Source organism: Chrysemys picta, chromosome 3, assembly GCF_011386835.1.
Source record: "Chrysemys picta bellii isolate R12L10 chromosome 3, ASM1138683v2, whole genome shotgun sequence".
Classification (NCBI taxonomy): Eukaryota; Metazoa; Chordata; order Testudines; family Emydidae; genus Chrysemys; species Chrysemys picta.
In genome coordinates, this window is record NC_088793.1 from 20,782,518 (window position 1) to 20,804,050 (window position 21,533).

The 21,533-nt window shown below is 43.9% G+C and overlaps 1 protein-coding gene across 3 annotated transcripts in view; it reads right to left on the reverse strand.

The window, feature by feature from the left end:
- The window catches only part of MFSD2B (MFSD2 lysolipid transporter B, sphingolipid), a 66,222-nt gene that overhangs the window by 16,021 nt on the left and 28,668 nt on the right, over window positions 1–21,533 (reverse strand). For 2 of the 3 annotated variants that reach the window (XM_005297405.4, XM_042848680.2), the window contains 4 exons: window positions 12,322–12,412; window positions 12,104–12,225; window positions 10,254–10,337; window positions 963–1,043 (listed from right to left, as the gene is read on the reverse strand). In XM_005297405.4, coding sequence (XP_005297462.1) covers window positions 963–1,043; window positions 10,254–10,337; window positions 12,104–12,225; window positions 12,322–12,412 — 378 coding nt within the window. Of the gene's footprint in view, window positions 1–962; window positions 1,044–2,904; window positions 3,945–9,042; window positions 9,153–10,253; window positions 10,338–12,103; window positions 12,226–12,321; window positions 12,413–21,533 lie in introns of those variants that run through there. The other variant, XM_065587590.1, reaches the window with a different exon arrangement.

Sequence of the window (21,533 nt, forward strand, 5' to 3'; positions counted from 1 at the left end):
CAATATATAGATTTTAGCTTCAACAAATTGCTGCTATTAGTTACACCAACAGCTACCACCAGCCGTGAAGTATTTGAGGTTATTAAAAAGGTTATAACACTTAAAAAGCTAGAATCAGGGGAGAAATCCAGCCAGTGACAAGACTCATCTACAGGCAGAGTTTTGCATAAAGCTCCCAGTTTCTTCCTTGCCTCCTTCCCAGGGACTTAAAGCGCCTCATCCTGTATGACGTGTCCAGGCTGAAAGCTCAAGTTGAGCTCCAGAGTGAGGAGTCAAGGCAGATAGCAATGGGAACTCTCTCTGCTGCTTGCCCTCTGTCAAGGGTTAAAAAAAAAAATCAGCAAAAGCTCAGGCAGGCATCTTGGCTCTGCCTTGGGAAGCTGTGACAGTTAAATTAGGCTTCTTTCCTCTGGGATTGCTAAGACGCTAGCAGTTCATTGATTTATTTTACTTTGTGGACACTTGCAGGAAGAGGGAAAACCAACGTTGCAGGAAGCTCATCCTTTTGGTTCAAAGGGGTTCGTGCTAGATCTGCCCCCGATTCAGTTCACGGGGGTTTCACTACTCCCTCCCCCATGACTGAGTTAGTCAGCTGAAACAACCAAATTTGGCCAAGCTAAATCTCAGATAACATAGCCCTTGAACATAGGGCAGTTCAGATCTGAATCTGAAACTCTGTGCTCAGGTTCATCTCTGTGAGACAGATACAAAGTGGAACCTGGTTAGACTTTGGGTCAAGTTTGCATCTCGTCTTCACTCACTAACCCATCTCTTGGAAAATTTCTTTGAAAAACTTGGCGTTTGCCTGAACTGGTACAATTCAAGGTTTGAAATGAACCCTGAAATCAGGCAAACTTCAGCTGGTGTCGGTTTTTATTCAAAAGTTGTGAACGGTTCCTGAAGAAGCTGCTATTGACATGTAAGATGCCATGTTGCGTAGATTTTCATAATGGTTTACTTACGGAAATCCCACATGCTGCACTTTTCTTGCCAAATTGCTGTAGAAACCACTGCCAGAATGGAATGCTCACCGCTGCTGATACCTATAGATGATGGAAAAATATTTGTACAGTACTGACTAGGTGTAGGGTTATCTCCAGAGGCTGCAGTGACACACTATATTGTACTATGCGAAGGATTGGGACTAAGGAAGGACTCTGGCATTCCTGCTCCCTTCACCGCTAACAGACAACTAAGAATCACAGAAATAAGAGATGAAAAAGACTCATTAGGTCATCTAATCCATCTCATTTCCATGCAGAACTGTCCCATGCAGACACACAGAACACCAAGGTGATGGGTACAATATAAGAATTTAAATAGAAAAGAATACAGTACATTCCCCAGTGATTTGTCCAGTGCACTATTAAATGTCCCAAGTGATAAGTGATAGACTATTCAAATACATTTTAAGAACAGAAATTTTCTCCAAATAAGCATCTTAAATTTTCCCTTTCTTAACGTAAGCCATAGAAATTAGAGACAGAAATGACCTGCTAAGTCATTCAGTCCATCCCCCAGCAAATTCTAATTGTACTTCATGCTACTGCCTTCCATTTAAACATCTGAAAACTTGTGTGTGTATATATATATATATATATATATATATATATATACACACACAAGTTTTCAGATGTTTAAATGGAAGGCAGTGTGTGTGTATATATATATATATATATATATATATATATATATATATATATATCTATATAGTGTGGCAGAGCTCCAACCTTGTCCCTGTGGGTCCCGCGCTTCCAGGCAGTTTATGCTAGCCTCAGAGGCTCACTGCGACCCTCCACATAGCCCTTCTCTCTCTAGGGCCAGGGTACAGTCTACTGAGCCCTTTTCATCATAAGCCACCAAGGAAGTTGGTGAGAGAACTCCCACAGTCTCTGTTGTCCCTACGGGCTTATTCAAGAACAGTTCAGCCTCCTGTCCTGACAGGGGCCTGTCTTCCCCTCCCAGGAGGTGTTTCTGTAGTGGCAGGTTGGGGGGAACCCGGGCCCGCCCTCTACTCCGGGTTCCAGCCCAGGGACCCTAAGGGCAGCAACTGTTGGCAGCCGACCTTTCACTGCCAGAGTTCCTACATTTCCCTGGGTCACTTCCCCACAGTTCCCCGCTTCTCTCTCTTAATGCTTTCTTCACCCTTACCTTAGGGCTCCCTTTCCAGTGGTTTGAGGGTGTCTTCATTACCTAGCCCTTCAGCCGCACTTCCTCTCCTCTGGCTCCCTGGCTCTCTTTGGCCTGACTGGAGTGAGCCCTTTTATAGTATCAGAGGGGCCTTAATTAGAGTCAGGTGTTCACATTAGCTTAACAGCCTCACCTGACTCTTTGCAGGCTAATTGGAGTCAGGTGTCCACCCTAGCCTGGAGCAGCCCTTGCTCTGGTCAGTCACAGAACAAAAAACTGCTTATCCAGTGGCCAGTATATCTGCCTTCTACTACTCTGCTGTACCCAAGTGGCCTGGGTCTATCACAATAGACAGAATTAAACACAACACCATCCTTTAAAGGAAAGCTGAAGTAAGTACAGGATTCACTCCTTTGAGCGTGGATATCTCCAGTATTGCAATTGATCAAAGCCAAAATGTCATCCCATTATTCCTAGCTTTACCCCACCTTGTACCATCCTAAACAATTCCTCTCCCTCCTTGGTATTTATATCTTTCCAATACCTGCAGAGACTAGGGATATAAGAAAAGAAAGGTTACATACCTTCCATAACCAGAGTTCTTCAAGATGTGTGGTCCCTACCTGTATTACCTGTGGGATATGCATGTGCTTTATGTATCTGAGACTAGAAGATTCTTGCTAGTAGTGTCTGTTGATTCCCATGCTCTGATGCAAGGGTAGGAGGGACAGCATTGACTGACCGCCTCTCCAGTTCCATCTATACTGTAAATCAAGTGTTACGATCCGAAGCAAAGGAGGAGGGCAGGTAATGGAATACAGGAAGGGAGCACACATCTTAAAGAACACCAATTACAGAAAGTAGGTAACTTTTCTGCAAGTGCTGGTCCCTATGTGTATTTCACTGTGCATGACTGACAAGCAGTACTCATGATGCAGGAGGGTGCAACGAATTCTGCTGTACTATCTGTAGGAATGCTGACCTACATGTTTTATTAAATAGTCCTGCCTTCAGTTCAGGGGACTGGACTAGATGACGTACTGAGGTCCCTTGCAATCCTACACTTCTATGCTTAACTGAGGAGGCTTGCTCCAAGATACAAGTGTCTTGTGAGGATATGAATAGAACGCCACAGGGCTTCTTTACATATATCAAGGAGGGATACTTCCTGAAGCTGAAGCACCTTTGCTCTGGTGAAGCACCTTTGCTCTGGTGGAGTGGGCCTTGCTCCGCCAGGTGGAGGTGCATGAGATAACTGGTAAGAGAGCAAGATACAGCCTGAAATCCACTTGGATAGTCTTCGTGAAGATAACGCTTGTCCTTTCATGTGTTCCACTAGGGCCACAAAGAGCCCAGGCAATCTCAGAAAGAGCTTTGTCTCTGAAGATAGAATGCCAATGCCCAAGGTATGTCCATGGAATGGAGTCTCTGATCCTAATTGTCGGTATGAGGCTTAGCAAAAAAAACATACAAGTAAGTGTATAGTCTGAAATTACTTTGGACACAAACTGAGGGTGCAGTCTTATTCTTATGGAACATGATGTATAATGGGTCAGCCATAAGGGTGATGTCCACCAGGAAGGCTAACTTCCTAGAGTAACATAAAAGCAAGCATTTTTCAAGTGGTTCAAATGGTGGTATACTTAGCATGGAAAGGACCAAGTTGGAACCCATGTTGGGGCAGGTCTGGCTATTGGAGAGAAGATCTGATCAAGCCTTTCAGAAATCGCACAGTCACTGGATGTGTGAAGACGGAGTAGACATCAAGAGGATGGTGGCAGGCACTAATTGCTACCAAATGAACCCGTAGAGATCTATGGGAAAGACCAGAAAATTTCAAGGTGAGCAGACAGTCTAAAGTAATGGGAATGTCCATTTCGTCTGAGGACATTTGGTGACACTGAGTCCAAACAGAGAATCTTTTCAACTTAGCTAAGTAACACCTTCTGGTGGATTCTTTCCTGCTATTGTTCAGGATGGCTTTAACAGCTGTCGAACATTTCTGCTGTATGTTCAATGCCCATCCAAATACCAGGCTGTGAGGTGAAGTTACTCTGGATTTAGATGCCTGATCTTGCCCTTATACTGGGGAGGACATCTGGGAAGGATTGGATGCGGACTGGTGGACAAGATGACAAATCGAGAAGGATGGGGAACTGAATTCTCTTGGCCATATGGGAACAATGGCCTTGTCCCGCTGGACATTCCTGAGAACTTAAGGTAAGAGTGGGATGGGGTAGAGGGAGACTACATCAAATTTCCCATCCATGGGAGTAGAAGGATATCTCCCTTGGAATTATGACTGTACACCCTGCGGTGCAGTATATTGTGCATTTCTTGTCTTGAAACGCAAACAGGTTCAGAATCGGAAATCCTCATTGTTGGAATAGGTCTTTCGCCAATGAATTGTGAATCTCCCATTTGTCATCCATCAAGAAGTGCTGAGACTGTTTGCTCATGCATTGTGAATTCCTGGAACATGACCTACCAACAAGGTAACCCGATGACGCATGCACCAATTCCAGAGGCAGACTGCTTCTATGCAAAGGGCATAGATCTTGCTCCTCCTTGCTTGTTGATGTAGAACACAGCTGTCATGTTGCCTGACATCACCTGAATGTGCTGGGAATGAATGGTGAGAACTGTTTGCAGGCCTCTCAGACTGCTCTCAGTTCCATGAGATTTTTGTGCACCCTGTACTCACAAGGTGTCCATGTTCCTTGTGCTATTTGTTCGTCCAGATGTGTACCCCAGGCTACTAGGGAGGCATCCACAATTAGCGTTTTCTGAGCCGGTGGCGGAGAGAAAGGACCTGTTCTTTGTCCTGCCACCAAACCTTGTATCATGGGTGGGGAGTGTGTGATGTTCGCCTCTGGTGTTATCCGGACCAGTGATCTGCTAGGCCACTCCAATCCTTGACCCTGGGAGCCAGCCTTACCCTGCTCTGCTGTGAGAACCCCCACTCCTGGGCTGTTCACGCACAGCCTTTGGCATGTAAGCTGCTCCCAGCTAGTTGCAACCGAATGACACTAGCCAATATCTCCAGTCCCAGACACAACCCTAAGAACCTCTGTCTTGCAGTGTCCGGTTATGCCTACTGGAAGCTGAAAGCTTATATGAGTTCGTCAATTTAACTAAGAAATTGATATGTACCAGGCTTGTTATCCCAAGGGGAGTCTCTGACACGCTTCATGGGCATTCACCCACGAAAGCTTATGCTCCAATACATCTGTTAGTCTTAAAGATGCCACAGGACTCTGTTGCTTTTTACAGATCCAGACTAACACAGCTACCCCTCTGATACTTCAGGTAGAATAAACAAACAAATTTATTAACTATGAAAGATAGATTTTAAGTGATTATAAGTCAAAGCACAACAAATCAGATTTGGTCAAATGAAATAAAAACAAAACGCATTCTAAGCTGATCTTAACACTTTCAGTGCCCTTACAAACTTACATGCTTCTCACCACAGGCTGGCTGGTTGCTCTTCAGCCAGGCTCTTCGCTTTGATCAGCACTTTAGTCGCTTGGTGTGGTGTGTGTAGATGTTGGTGGAAGACAGAGGAAGAGCATGGTAAACATATCTCTCTTTTATCATGTCCTTTCTTCCCTCTTGGCTTTGCCCCCCCCCTTAGAGTCAAGTGAGCATTACCTCATCGCAGTGCCAAACTGATCAAATGAAGGGGGTGACTCACTCGAGAGTCCAAAAAATCCTTTTGTTGCTGCCTAGGCCAGCGTCCTTTGTTTCTGTGAGACTGGGCTGGGTTTGTCCCATACATTCCCTGATAAGGCGTGAACTGCCCCTCTGCTCTTGGAGAGTTTTTGCTTGGGCTTATTTTAAGCCACAAAGACACATTTTCAGCCTCATAACTATATACATGAAATTATAACTATAACATTACCATAACAACAATGCTCAGTGCATCATGACATGACACCTTACATGACACCTTACATGACAAACTTTGCATTGGGTACCACACAATCATTTTACAAGAATGAACATGGGGGTGCTGGGTGTTCCGCTGAGGTACAGAGCGTCACAAAGTGTAACTAACTGGTCCATACTGTGCGTGCTTGGCACATATACTGCTCAAAACCAGGCTTGTAGACAGTCAAGTCAGAGGCTCATGAATGGTGTCACATAGGTTCAAGATGCCATGTAACCCAGGAGGACAAGGATGTTTGTGGGAGCTGTCTCAGCTGATTGATCAGGATGTTCATAGATTGAAATCTGTCCATATGGAAGTAAGCTCTGGCCAACTGGTCATGGTTGTTTCTACAGTTGCTCCAACGAATTCTGTGGTCTGTGTTGGAGCTGAAATGGACTTTTCTACCTTCATGCAGATTCCTAGTTATTCCCGAGGGCATTCTGCACCAAAAAAAAAAAATATTCTGCACCCCAAAAAAATTAAAATTTTATTTTAATATATTTTAATATTTTAAAATTCTGCAAATTTTATTTGTCAAATAAATGTGGAGGCTCCAGCATGGCATTGGGGAGCACAGGTCACTTGCTGCACAGAGCTTGGAGATCATTGTGCCATTCCTCCTGGGGACATGGACTCTGCTGTGGGGCTGCACCCAACCCTGACACAGCACAAGGACCGGGCCTGCCCCAGAAACACCCCAGGGCCCTGCCTCTCCGTGTCAGGTACACCAGGTGTGGGCAGGCAGGATCCAAGTGTGGAGGAGCTTAGTGGGGGGGGGATCCAGGTGTGGGTTGAGAGGGTTCTGTGTGGAGCAATCTGGGTGCAGGTGGCTCAGTGGTGGATCCGGTGGGGGGGGGGGGAATCTGTACAGGGATCCCTCCCCCTGTATCTGAGGAGCGATGGTTGCAGGAAGTCGGGGGGGAGTTTGCAGAATTTCCTGCTGCCGGGGAACTGATGACAGTCCTTCTCCCATATCAGAATTGCCTGGCGAAGAGAACAGGAGCTCCAACTCCAAAGGTGAAATACCCTGACTAGTAAAGGGAACAGGAGATCAGCTTCTTTCATAATGTTCATGGACCGACAGTGTCATGATCTCCCTTGTAAGAACTGGGCCTGATAAGATGGGAGATTCCAGATCTGGCAGGATGGTGATGTCCTCTGAAAGGGTATATTTGCCCCCATGAGGCGTCTTCTCTCTTTTAACCTTCAGTGTTGGCTCAGAAGTGTGCATCAGTACCAATGGCCCCTTTGTTAGTAGTGGAGGTCAGACTGTCTAGGCTCATGCCTCTCTTGACTCAGCACCAATGGTCCTGCTGCTGCTGACGGTGCTGAAGGGGAGGCGCCCTCTATCTTTGCAGCCTGTGGGTCGGTACCATGACCTTGATGGGTTTTCAAGTTTCCCTGGTCCAGGTGTGAAAAGTCACCCAGTTTATAGGAGGGCTGATTCCCCAACACACTTGTAGAAGTGGATCTAGTGGGGAATTTTTCTCTAGGCTTTGGAGAGGGTTTCTTGCCTTTGCAGTGAACCTGAGAGGAGAAATGCTTGGCTCTACTTTTGCCTGTCACTGTGTCTGAAGTGCCAGTGCTGGGCAGCGTGCTCCTCAATGCCTCAAACCACTGTGCAGAGCAGTCTGGTTCCATGAGGTGTTTCCTAAGTCTGAACTCCCATGCTTGTCCCGCCAGTCGATGTTATAGTTACCAGTTCAGAGTCCAGATCAATCTAGTGGCCAGCTAGGTTGATCACGAGTAGGGAGGAGCCGGGTTCCGTCGGTTGCGACACAATGCTCCGTGGAAGTCTTGGCAGGACGAACCCAAAGTTTCATGGCAAGGCACCCTGTTTATATAGTGATTTTCATTCATTGGGACCAATGAGTATTGCACCGTCATGTGGTAATCAATTGTTGTTTGACAAGTGCTTGTTTTTTTAAATTGTTTTTTTTTAATTGTATTTTTTATTACATTTTTTAGGGAGTTATTCCATGCTGGGTTTTATTACCACTATTTTGTTCCCATTGCCTGTCTTATTTTTAGAGTCATTAATTTGCCCTCCTTTGAATAGGGGTGTGTTGCAGTCTCCTGGCGCCCTTGTGTCTGTCTCCGGCTCCTCCCTAGACCATCTGGTTCAGCAATGGCCTTCACACTTATTTCTTAACTCACACATTCCTCATTTACACACAAAACAGAATTAATTTACACAGAACATTTTGAACAGGAACATCAAATTGCAATGCAAAAGAAAACAATCATGGCATTCCTTCACTTATTTTAAAATGCTAAACCTACAACAAATTGGTGACCCTCAAAGGAACTGTTACTGCCTTGAAATTAGTCCAGACACAGATTCTGGCTGATGTATCCCTACCAATGGCCCATTAGGCCATTCCTTTTTGCTATTTAAAAAGGCCGGCTGGCAGGATATGATCAAATCATACACCAATACGTTTAATACATACTACGTTATTATTCATTTTAAATTATATAAAATACAAACATAAAATGTTACAAACATAAAATGTTTGGGGGGAGGGATAGCTCAGTGGTTTGAGCATCAGCCTGCTAAACCCAGGGTTGTGAGTTCAATCCTTGAGGGGGCCACTTGGGGATCTGGGGCAAAAATCAGTACTTGGTCCTGCTAGTGAAGGCAGGGGGCTGGACTTGATGACCTTTTGGGGTCCCTTCCAGTTCTAGGAGATAGGATATCTCCATATATTTTAATTTAATTTACTACTACACAGGGTGGGGAGGAGTGACAGATACTTTACTTAGCAGAGATATGAGCTTCTCTGAAGCAGTAGAGGCATATCCGGTGATCATTGCCTTGGGAAGGAACAGGGACAGGAGACACAGTTCTTGAAGGCCAGAATCCTGCCCATAACTGGATCCCATACTGGGAAGGGGGGCGTGTTTTCCAAAACTTAATTATCTAATAAACTAACTAAGAATTTTTATATTCAATATTTACAGTTTATAATATTTACAGGTTTGATGAAGGAGGATCAGCCCTCTGGACACTGGAGAGTTCAGACTCAGACCATGAAACAGTAAGAAGGAACTGGAGAGGCAGTTGGTCCGCATGGCCGCTTACACCCTCAGATCAGAGCACAAGGAGGGAAAGAGTGCATATGAGGACCAAGGGACACTACTAACAAGAATCATCCAGTCTCAAGCACATGGAGTGCATGCATAGCCCACAGTGGAATATATACAGGGACCAGCACTTGCAGAAGTGAGCCTTCCACCTCTTATTAATTTTAGTCACTGGAAAATATCAGCCTTTGCAGTGCTTCAGTGTAAGAAAGGAAGCATTAAAAGGGTTGAAGAGGAAGGGGGGGGCAAAATGGAAACAATGAAGGCTCCTCTCAGATACCCCAAACAGTCCCCCTGGCAGAAGCCAGGCCCAAGAGGGGAGCAAGCAGGAGCTTCTCTGACAAAGGTTGGTACAGCACTTAATAGGCCAGACAAAGGAAAGGGAAAGGTCTACATGAAGCATTTTCAGCAGACAGATACCCCAGCAATTACACATTAAACTTTCTATTTGTCCTCGGAGGTCTTTAATCAGAAGCATGAGAGCTGCAGCATTTCACCAACGTACACTGAGAGGGAGGCATGCATTACAGGAGCAATTTTTAGCTTAGTTGCAAGAGGATCACCCATGTAAGTAAGGCTGGACAGAACTCCACTCAAAAGCGCTAAGGAAGAGGGCTCAGTAAAGGTATCTGTGAAGCAGCACTGATGCCTTTATACAGGAATTCACATCATCTGTGAATACTTTAAATATTTATCCCTGCAGGTTGCCTGGCACGGAGGGCCCACATGTGTGAATGCACAAGGGAAACTTGTTTAATTCTCGCCATATCAGACTGGTGAGAGGGAAACAGAAGCTAAAATTCCAGACCTCCCTTCATGCACAATGGCTCGCCTTTTCAAGAGGCAGGAAGTGGCTCGTAGGTACAGGTGAACACTAAGGAATAAATTGAATATTCCAGACCTTTCCCCTCCCTAAAAGTTCCATGATGTCCGCTAGGAATGGGATGGTGATCAAACTCATTCCCAACAGCCAGCAGGTGCTAGCAATTTGTAGTCACTTAACCTGAGTTGCTTAGATGAAAGCTGCTCCATTGAACAACCCCCTCTGTCAAAGAAACAAAGCTCCCTGAAAAAAATGCTCATTTGTTTCAGTGCAACTCACCAAGATGGTCACCACTAAATACTGGAAGTGATTGTGAAGACTGGCTGCATGGGTGCAAAACAGGACAAAATTGCTCTGCTCAAGCTGCGAGATGAAGACAACATCAAAAAGAATTTCGTTACATCACCTATAACAAAATCAGTTATCAAATAAATCCAAGCTTTTAGGACCTGATTCTGCTCTCGCCAGTTTAAATCAGAAGTAACTCCACTGAAAACAATGGAGTAATGTCAGACGGATCAGACCCTGAATGTAGCAAACTAGTAGGTTGCAATATGGAAGACTAGTTTATTGGAAGGGGAGAGGAGTCTATTTGCAACCTTGGAGTTTGCCTATTGTAACTGGTTAGTTACAGAGAGCAGTTTGCTGAAAAAAGTTGCACTCCCCTTCCACAGACTGCCTCTTAGACAGTAATACCATGCATGTTTTAATTAAAGCCATGGCTCCTAAGCAATTTACTGTCCCCCTCAGCTGAAATTAATCATGGCAACCCTCTGAAGTGCAGTAACTAATCCAGAGTGGCAGGGCCGCCCAGAGGATTCAGGGGGCCTGGGGCAAAGCAATTTCGGGGGCCCCTTCCATAAAAAAATATTGCAATACTATAGAATACTATATTCTCATGGGGGCTTGGGGCAAATTGCCACTCACATTGTTGTAATTGTAGAAGTCCTGATCCGAAAGGGGGTTGGAACGGTTGCAAGGTATTGTTGGGGATGGGGTGGCTGGAGAGCAGTGGCTGATGGCCAGGAGCCCAGCTCTGAAGGCAGCACCGCCTCCAGCAGTAGCGCAGAAGTAAGGAAGGCAGGGTATGGTATTGCCACCCTTACTGCAGAGCTGGGCCCTCGGCCAGCAGCCGCCACTCTCCAGCCGCTCAGCTCTGAAGGATGCAACAGCGCAGAAGTAAGGGTGGCAATATCGTGACCCCCCTACAATAACCTTGCAACCCCCCCTCTGGCCCCCTTTTGGGTCAGGACCCCCAGTTTGAGAAACACTGGTGAAATCTGTATAGTATAGGGTAAAACTACACAAAAGACCAGATTTCATAGGGGAGACCAGATTTCACAATCCATGACGTGTTTTTCATGGCCATGAATTTGTTAGGGGCCTAATGATTAAGGTAATGAATGTGAAGGAAACACACTTAAATGATTAATGGAGATGAGCACAGATCTCAAAATTCTGGATCAAAATAGAACTGAACTTTGGGGAATGTGGGTTGAGAATCTATCAGTTTCAGGTTTTTATACAACATCTATCAATGTTTCTTTTGGGAGGTTTGAAATACAGCAGGCGATCCAGATCTGAATTTTGTGGCTCTAGTTATAACTAGAACTAGTACTGTATGCCTAGATGATGGAATATCATCTTACACGTACATCGTGCCTTCCTTCACAAAATACTCTATAGGAACCACTTCAGACACTATTAAAACAGAGTCACATAGGGAAAGGAATGGGGCAATGGTTTATTGCGGCACATGCTGTAGAACAGCTTTGGGAGAAGTGAAAAAGCATTCCCTAGCTGGTTGAAACTAGGGGATTTTAGGTAGGTAGTATATAATTAGCCAAACTGGGCCTTTTATGAAAAAAAGCCAGAGAATCTTTAATAAGTGGTCAGGGCTTTAGGTTTTATTTCTTGTTTGAAAGACATTACCTCCAGCAGCGCAATGCCCCTTAGCATGACCGCAGGGCATTCGTTCCATATTGACTCAGAGGGGAAAAACACCATCTACCGAATCACCAGCTCTACTTGCAAGTCTAGGGCTATTTACATTCCAGCTGCTGCTTCTGACTCGTTCATGCTATGGGTAGAACAAGTCCGATGCATGGACTTGCAAAGACTGGAGTTACCTGAACGGCTGTTGAGATGAGAAGAAACGAAGCTGTAAGCTTCAAGTACGGACCGTGCTTCATTGTGAGTCTCAGTCCCTTAAGGAAAGGAATTGCTTTGTCTGAATTTAAGGCGTAAGGATCTACAAGGGGTGGAATACATAAAATAATGTCATATTTTCCAAAGCTAAGTGTGAAAGAATCACTTTGAAACCCAGATGTATTTGAATTTAACTTACCGTCTCTCTCCTTTACTCCAATGAAAAGGATGACAATGCCGAATAGATACACCCCTCCTATTACTCCCGCTGCAATCATGTAGACTTCTCTCTTTAAAAGGAAAGAGACTTATTACAGATAAGGACAGTAAAAGCCTGATCGCACTGCTCCGGCTCAACAAAAGTGAACAGAACACTACATTGAGGAAAGACAAATTACAGATCCTAGATAGAAATAATTTTAATACTAGCATGGGCAAGATTTACATACAACACAATGGGGATTGTGTCATGTTAGGATATAAGCATCCTATTCATTTGGCCAGAGCAGGCTACAGTTTTATGAAGGACAGAGTGACATTTTCCAGGGGTTAGCACAAGTTACGACCATTATGGGGAACCCTGGCTCCCTCAAAATTTTCAGGTTAAGGTAAGGTGAGGCCCAGCCGTGAGCTGACCTGGACAATATTTTTGGAAAAACAAAACCAGCCCTGTATCTGTAACAATAGCAGGCCCCAATCCCCAGTGCTGCTGAGCATCCACATCTTCCAATTAAGTCAGCTAGAGTCAGTCCTTAATTTGTAATGAAAGACGTGCCGGGGCTCAAACAAGTTTTTTACATTTATAACTGATGCAGCAAACCCAGAGGTGCTGGGGCTATGAACTGCCAAGCCTAGAAGTGCCGGGGCTCAGCTCGGGCAAGCCCTGGCACAAATTAAGCACTGGCTATGGTAGGCTAACTACTGCCTTGGCTATTATACCTCGAAACCACATTTCTAACAGCACTGCTTATGGACCAGGGCTAAGATTGTCAAAAGTGACTAATGATTTTGGATATCTCAGTGTCAGGGTGCCCAACGGAGAGAAAGGACGGTCCAGTGGTTAAGATGCTAGCCTAGGACTGGCGCGACCTGGATTCAACTCCCTGCTCCACCACAGACCTTCTGCGTGATCTGAGGCAAGTCACTTAGTCTCTCTTTGCCACAGTTCCCCATCTGTATAAAAGGGGAAATAGCATTTCCTTGCCTAACAGGAGTGTTGTGAGGATAAATACATTACAGATTGTGAGGCACCTGGGTAAAGGGCCGGCTCTAGGCACCAGCAAACCAAGCACGTGCTTAGGGCGGCACATTTTCAAGGGCAGCATTCTGGCTGTCTTTTTTTGCTTCGGGCAGCAAAAGCCTAGAACCGGCCCTGGCAGCAGCAGCGTGTCGCCCTGCGGCCACTGTGGTTCGCGCTGTGGGGGAGCAGCTCCCACACCTTGTGGCTGGGCCGGGCAGGCTCCGAGCGGGGGACACTTGGGCTGGGGCCTGCCCCTCGGGGCACACGGAGCTGCCTGCAGATGCCACAGGGCGGCCGCCCCCCCCAGCGCCACAGCCAGGGCTAGGAGAAGCGGCCCGAGCTGCCCAGGGACTGCGGCAGGGTGGCCAGAAGCAGCAGCGGGCCCATGGAGGGCAGGGCGCTGCTGTGCGGGGCCCGCGTCCTGCTCTCTGGGGCTCCGCTCTGTTTGGGGCTACCCTGCCCCGGCTCCTCAGCCCCCTGCCGGGCCGTCCCCCAGCTCTGCCCTCCAGGGTCCCGGGCATTCCTGGAGGCAGGAGCCCTGGCTGGAGGGACCCTGGGCTGAGGCATGGCCCAGGAGGCCAGTTGCTTACCCGACCCTGCCAGTGCCAGACCGGCTGGAGGCGAGAGGGGCGTGGTGGAGTCAGCACTGGTGGGGGGAGCCCAGGGCTGGGATCGCAGGGGGTATGGGTGGGGTGGGGGTGAGAGCCCAGGGGTGGGGTGGGGGGGGTGGCCAAAATTTTTTTTGCTTGGGGCGACAATAAACCTAGAGCCAGCCCTGCCTGGGTAATACAGTAATAGGGACCATAAGTAAGCAATAGCTAGATTTCAAGACACTGACTTTCAGAAAGTGTGGAGCACCCACGCTCAGAAAATTAGACCCCTTTAAAGTTTCTTCTGTTGAGCATCCAAAAATTAAGGCACTCAGCGTGTGTCTTCACAGCACAGTTAGCTCAAGTTATACTTGAGTGTTACCCCTAATCCAACTTCCATCTACACACAAAAATCTCTAGCTCAAATTGAGTGATGCTCTAAACTCAAGGTAGCTGGCCCATGGGCCGAGTTTGAACCTTGAGTGATGCTGAGGCTCAAGCAAGTGAAGGGGTTACAACAACTCATAAGTAGTTAAACCAATCACTATGTGCTGCTAATCCAATCACTCTATGAAACTCCACTGTAGTTCTGAAGTCTGGTCGCGCTCTCACTGGAGCTAGGCGAGCTCAAGTGTTCTAACATGAGCTAACTGTTGTAGCGAAGACAAGTCCCCAGAATAACTAGTCACTTTTGAAAATCTCAGTCTTTCTCTGGTTGCTTGGCTGGAACTGGAGAACTTCCCAGGTACGTACAGCCAGCTGTGTGCTCTTTTCCTTTGTGTGAAGAACTTTCACGGCTGCAGACTATTTACAAATAAAATTTACTTCAGGATAAATCCAGGACCTGTAAGTATACATTTCTACCAAAAAGTAAACCGGCCATGAACAAAAGGTCTAGTATGTCAGCAGCCAGGACATGTTTATATAAAAGCAACTATGTTGAGACTAGCGATAGACATATACATTCGTCTGTCAGAGATATGCAGCATGCGTCGGATGGCTCGGAATTTTTGCAAATGAGATTAATCTAGCTACAGATTTTGTGGTCAGCACACTGCAGCCAATATGTCTTCATACTCTATGGGCGAGACCTCAATACAGATGCAAAATTAGTTAATAAAATTATTATAATTTATGTGTATGATGTTCCAATCTTGATTTCACCTTTACTGAATTTTAGGAGATATTTACAATTACTCTTATACATTGATGCTTGGAGACTATAAAGCTCACATTCTTATGTTTTTGGTAGCTTATATTTATTTAATTAAATGAAAATGTTCAAACTACTGTAATTAAGGATATTCCTAGGAAATCTCTGCTGTCTCAATCAAAGAGAGTCATGACAAGTGTCAGGCTATTCTCTGAATACGGTTTTCCAACCAGTTGTGCATCCACCTTATAGTAGGTTTGTCTAGGCTATATTTCCCTAGTTTGTTTATGAGAAAGTCATGTGAGACAGTCACAAAAGCCTTACTAATACTGCTTGAGAAATCATTAAAGTTTGATTTAAGCATATTTACTTTGTATATTTTGACATTATATGATGTTGACAATTTGTGTTTTAACAGTTACAGCACTTTAATTTTTTGAATCTCAATGTCTAGTCAACAAATAATTACTGTCTGACCCCCCCCAGCTGTACTTCCCCCATAATTTTCTTGTAACCATGAACATTTAAATAGATTAAAATAGAAAAAAATGCCAAAAACCCATAAATTGTGCAACTGTGAAAATTTAAATTGATAAAAGTAGAAAAAAATGCTTAAAAAGTAAACATTGATATTAGCCATTGAAATTATCAAAAAATAAAGTTCTGCCAAGCCTATAGATATACTACAAATGGTAGGTTGCAAATCTAGGAACCATTTGGTCAAAAAAAGCCCATTAACCAACAATGGCATTTTCTCAAAGAACAGGCTACTTCCCCCATGTACAAGATAAAAGTTTGGTACAGACATGATCTTTATCTAAAAAACCCCCCAAAACTTTGTAAGCTATTTATGTTTGAGAAAGAGTCAGCTGTATACATGAATGTAAGGCTGTTCTTTATTCAGGAGAAGAAGCTATGCTTCGGATGTGTTTTCAGAGCTGTAGACTAAGGCATAAAACTGGGCCTCTTTCTCCGTCTTTACAGAGAGAAAATCTTTAGTTTTAAATCCCACACAAAGATTTCTAGAGATATCCTAATCAAAACTGATTTCTTTTATAAAACTTTAACGTCTTCATTCTTTAAACTTCTAGGAGAATATTTATGGCTGGGAACTGTTTTACAGAAGATATTGGTTAATTCTGACTCATCTTTCCTCTTGATGGGGAAAACCCATCTGTCCCTCAACTGTTTAAGATGTTATATGCTTCCTTTGAGATGTGTATTCGCAAATGATTTGTATCTAAAACTAGCTCTTCAAATAGTAACTCCCTGAGACTACTATTCTGTGACTCGTAAGGTTTTTTATGTACAAGTATAGCAAGGTCATTTGAATGCTGTAGCAGGTTAATATAAGAAACCATCTGAGTATAAAATATTGATATTCACTGGGGAATTAATCAGTTACCTGGCAAAGCTTAAACATCTTGCCAAACTCAAAAAAGACAAGTAAAACTTCTGCAAAGATTGTTAAGAAAAGACAATACCTTATTTGATGACCATTTAAGTTTAAAGACTCTTTTGAATAATAATTTAAACTAAAAAAAGACTATTTTAACAGTAAAATACTTTTTGGACTGCGTTTTGACTTATATGAAACAATTTCAAAACCTTGATGGAGCTAAAGGAATCTCTCAGAAAATGAACTGAATAAAAGGGAGTTAAAACTCTAAAGATGTTCTGAGAATTTCCTGCCACAAAGCCAAAAATCAATACAACTATAAAGCTGAAGAATTACAGCTCTACTGCATGTGCGTTAACAGACTGCATATTCATGAGATGAAGATGCTACTAAGGCAATCCCATGAAGGTGATAAGCCAATGAAATGTAACAGCATCTGATATCTGAATCCAGCCAAGCCCTGAAAGGTGTGCTTCTTCCACCTTCAGTGAGACTATGCAAAGAGAAGAGTATAAATTCCTTGGAAGTGGGACATGCACTCTCATGCTTGTTCTTACAAACTCTTATGTGCTCTTATGCTCTTACATGGTTCCGCTTTCTTATGCGCTCAGTTCAGCCTGGCCACCTCATCTCTACAAGCAAGCACACAGCAGCAACCAGACAGCTAAGAAGAATAAAGAAGCAACAACACAGCATCAAGAAGCAGCAACCTTCCAGCTCAGCACTGCTTCTGCAGCACGAAAACATCATCGAGACTTCAGCATCGTTGGTGAGATAGAGTCAGCAAGAGCATTGCCAAGGGATTAGAGTTGTTTCTTGTAATAATTTTAATGGACTATTGAAATCCTATTGTAATGTAAGGCATTAACAGCTTCTCCTATTAAACACTGGATTGCTTTGACTGTGAACTCCAAAAGGATACATGAGTTAATCTTGGTAAAAAGAGAAAAAATAGCAGGATTTACAGTAGAACCTCAGAGTTAGGAACACCTCGGGAATGGAGATTGTTCGTAACTCTGAAATGTCTGTAACTTTGAACAAAATGTTATAGTTATTCTTTCAAAAGTTTACAACTGAACAGTGACTTAATACGGCTTTGACACTTTACTATGCAGAAGAAATATGCTGCTTTTAACCATCTTAATTTAAATGAAACAAGCACAGAAACAGTTTCATTATCTTGTCAAATCATTTTTTTTTAGAACTTTCCTTTTATTTCTTTTTAGTAGTTTACATTTAACACAGTACTGTACCGTATTTTTTTTTTTTTTTTGGTCTCTGCTGCTGCCTGACTGTGTACTTCTGGTTCCAAATTATGTGTGTGGTTGACCGGTCAGTTTGTAACTCTGGTGTTTGTACCTCTGAGGTTCTACTGTACTTTGAATTTAAGATTCTTGAATATTTATTAATTTTCCTGTCTCAAAACTGCTCCTTGAATGGCTTCCTTTTAAGTAACTGAGTTAAATGCTTTCTTCATTTTTGCCCAGGTATAAAGTGGTTAGGTTATCCATGACAAATCAAACAGGATTCACTGATCCTTAAATGAAATTCCTTAGCCCGTCTATAAATTGTTTTAGTTACTGTATTTTCTGGCGTATAAGACTACTTTTTAACCCAGGAAAATCTTCTCAAAAGTCGGGGGTCGTCTTATACGCCGGGTGTCGTCTTATAGGGCGGGTGCTGAAACTTCCGAGCCGGACTGGAGAATCTGCGGTCGCCGCATATGGTGGGGGGAGCTCAAAAACGGCCGCGGCCGCATCCCCGCCCGATGACGAGGTGAGGGGGCGCCTCACCGGGAAGGTGTAAGTGAAGGGCGGAGCAAGCTGCAGGCGTCCGGGACGCCCGGGGTATGGAAAAAAGAGATAGAGCGGCGCTGTGCCCAGAAAAACACGCCTCTTTCACCCGTCTGGCCCGCCCTTGTATCCTATTACCGTACCTCCTTCTCTGCCTCTCAGATCTCGCTCCTGAGGACTGCAGTGAAGCGGCGCAGGTGCGCATGTGCGAGATCTGAGAGGCAGAGAAGGAGGTAATAGGATACAAGGGCGGGCCAGACGGGTGAAAGAGGCGTGTTTGCGCTACCGCTCTGATAGTCTTGGAGACAGGGAGGGCTGGGCAGGCAGGGAGAGCTGACCAATCCAAGCAGGCTTTGTATACAACAACCAGCCAATCGCCGGTAAGGTACATCGCTTGCCATGATTGGCTGGTTGTTGTATACTGGGTACCACATACAGTACAGCACCAGTATCTGTACCTGTTCATACAGTATAGCACCAGTACATACAGTACAGTATACAAATGTCCAACAGTCAAAACCCCATCATGGCTCCACCAGCAAGAAGAAAGAAATATGAAGCCAGTTTCAAACTTAAAGTTGTAAACTTTGCCATGGAACATAATAACTGCGCTGCTGCAAGACAAAATGGAGTAACAGAAAAGATGGTTCGGGACTGGAAAGCAAATGAAAAAGCATTAAAGAGTATGCCAAGGGGTAAGTGTGCATTAAGAAGAGGCACTCCACATTGGCCAGAACTCGAAAAACATGTAGCAGACATGGTGAATGAGCATCGCCAAAACGGTTATGTAGTGACACGAAATAAAATACATTTGTTTGCACTTCAGTGGGCCAAATCTAACCCAGATCACAGCAACAGATTTAAGGCCACTGTATCCTGGTGTACTAGATTCATGGGAAGGCATAATATGGTACTGAGGCAAAAGATGAAAATTGCCCCAAAATTACCTGCAGATCTTGATAGCAAAGTAAATAGTTTCCATCGATACGTAATACAACAGCACACTAAACATGGCTATGCGTTAAGTAGTATTGGAAATATGGATGAAACTCCAATGAATTTTGATATGGTTGGAAATAAAACTGTCCATCAAAAAGGTGAAAAAACAATTTTAATTAAAACAACAGGACATGAGAAGTCCAGTTTTACAGTGGTACTAGGATGCACAGCTGATGGCGCCAAACTGAGACCAATGATTATTTTTAAAAGAAAAACAATGCCGAAATTCAAGTTCCCTGTTGGTTGTTTTGTACATGTGAATGAAAAAGGCTGGATGGATGAAGAAGGGGTAAAGCTATGGCTTGATAATGTATGGAGCAGGCGACCAGGTGGACTTATTCAAAAATGTAGTCTACTGGTGTGGGATATGTTCAGGGCTCATTTAACTCCCAGCACCAAGCAAATGCTTGCAAGACTAAACACAGATGCGGCAGTTATTCCTGCAGGATTGACATCGTTGGTACAGCCACTGGATGTGTGCCTAAACAAGCCATTTAAAGATCGCATTCAAGAACAGTGGAATGAATGGATGGTTAGCGGCGAAAAGTCATTCACAAAAGGAGGAAACATGCGTGCTCCACAGTTGGATGTTTTGTGCAAGTTTGTCATAAAAGCCTGGAATGATATTGATGCAGAAACAGTAATCAAGTCTTTCAAGAAGCGTGGCATATCAAATTCATTAGATGGTATGGAGGACGACTACTTGTGGCAAGATGAAGAGAAAGCCGAAGCTGAGACCACACCATCTGATACGGAATTCGATCCATACGATGACTGCCTTACAAATGTATCACAAGATGTCATTGATGTACTTATGATACCAGATGACGAACAGGAGGATTTTGAAGGCTTTTAAAGGGAAACTGTCACGCCAGCAAAACCTGTAAAAATACCGTAGCTTGCAGTTATGATGGGCGTTGCTAACTCGCCAGGGACTTGCCCGGCACTTGCTCTCTCTCTCTTGTTTGTTATCTTCCTCCTATCATCATCAGTTCCAGTTTGGTTGACAGCTTAGAAAACAAACAGCATGGCAGCTCCCATGGGTTTATTGTCTTATCCTTCCTTTCAGCTTTAGAGTGAATTAGGAAAAGTTTAATCCACTTGCACTGTTTTATGTTTACATGTTTGATGACAAACAGCCTTATGTTTATAAGTGACAGTTTTCCTGCTAAGTACCTGCATGTCATAAGCATTTGAATTAAAATTACCATATTGAAATCAAATCTGATGTTTTTTTAATTTTTTTTTGGTGTGCGTTGGAAGAGGGGTAGTCTTATATGGCGAGTATATCCCAAACTCTATATTTTAACTGGAAAAGTTGGGGGTCGTCTTATACGCCCAGTCGTCTTATACGCCGGAAAATACGGTATTTATGACACACTGAGACAGGCCTCCATACTGATTTTGGGAAAATGTACTTCGGTCTTAATTCTCCTAGAGAAGAGTGTTCCCACTGGGGGTGAACCCCTTCTTAAGGACTAATCCAGTGATACTCAGTCTGAAGTTCGCGAGTCACAAGTGGCTCCTTAATGTGTCTCCTGAGGCTCTTTACAGCACGTGATATTAAAATACTGTGTGATTTAATTATGAACCAATCTAAGTTATTAATCAATGAGGATGCTTTTACGATGTTATTAACCAATTGTAATTGATAAATTAATAATACTTAGCCAGCCATTTTGCTGTGAGAATGAAACAATGAATTCACACTACTGTGGCTCTTTGGGGCAATACTGATCACTAATTTGGCCCCCGAACCACTGAGGTCTGAGTATCACTGGTCTAATCTCGGTTGAGAGCTCTTCACTGAAATACATACAGAAGAGATTGTATCTGTAGTAGCCATTGCTTACTGGCTGTGCTCTGTTTTGTTTTTTGTTATTATATTATTAAAGTAACGGGGGGGAGTTATAGCTAATTATTGTGTCTATTCTGTTTGTCTGTCATTGTGCTTTCCCCTATGGCACAGTCAGAAGAACCTCATGTGACTAAAACAGTGGGGTCACATCCCTGAAATGGAGACAATTAAGATTTGGCCCCAACTACTTCTTGTCCTCCACATTATCTTTTTTTTTGTAATTTTGAGGCTAAAATCACTTGGAGCTCAACACTTTGCAAAACAACTCTTTCAACCCACTATATCCCCCTGCCCCAATAATGCACAAGAGTAGGATTTTCACACACAAACATTCCCAAATGACCTCAGATTTTTTATTCATGTCTGGTTCTTTTCTTTA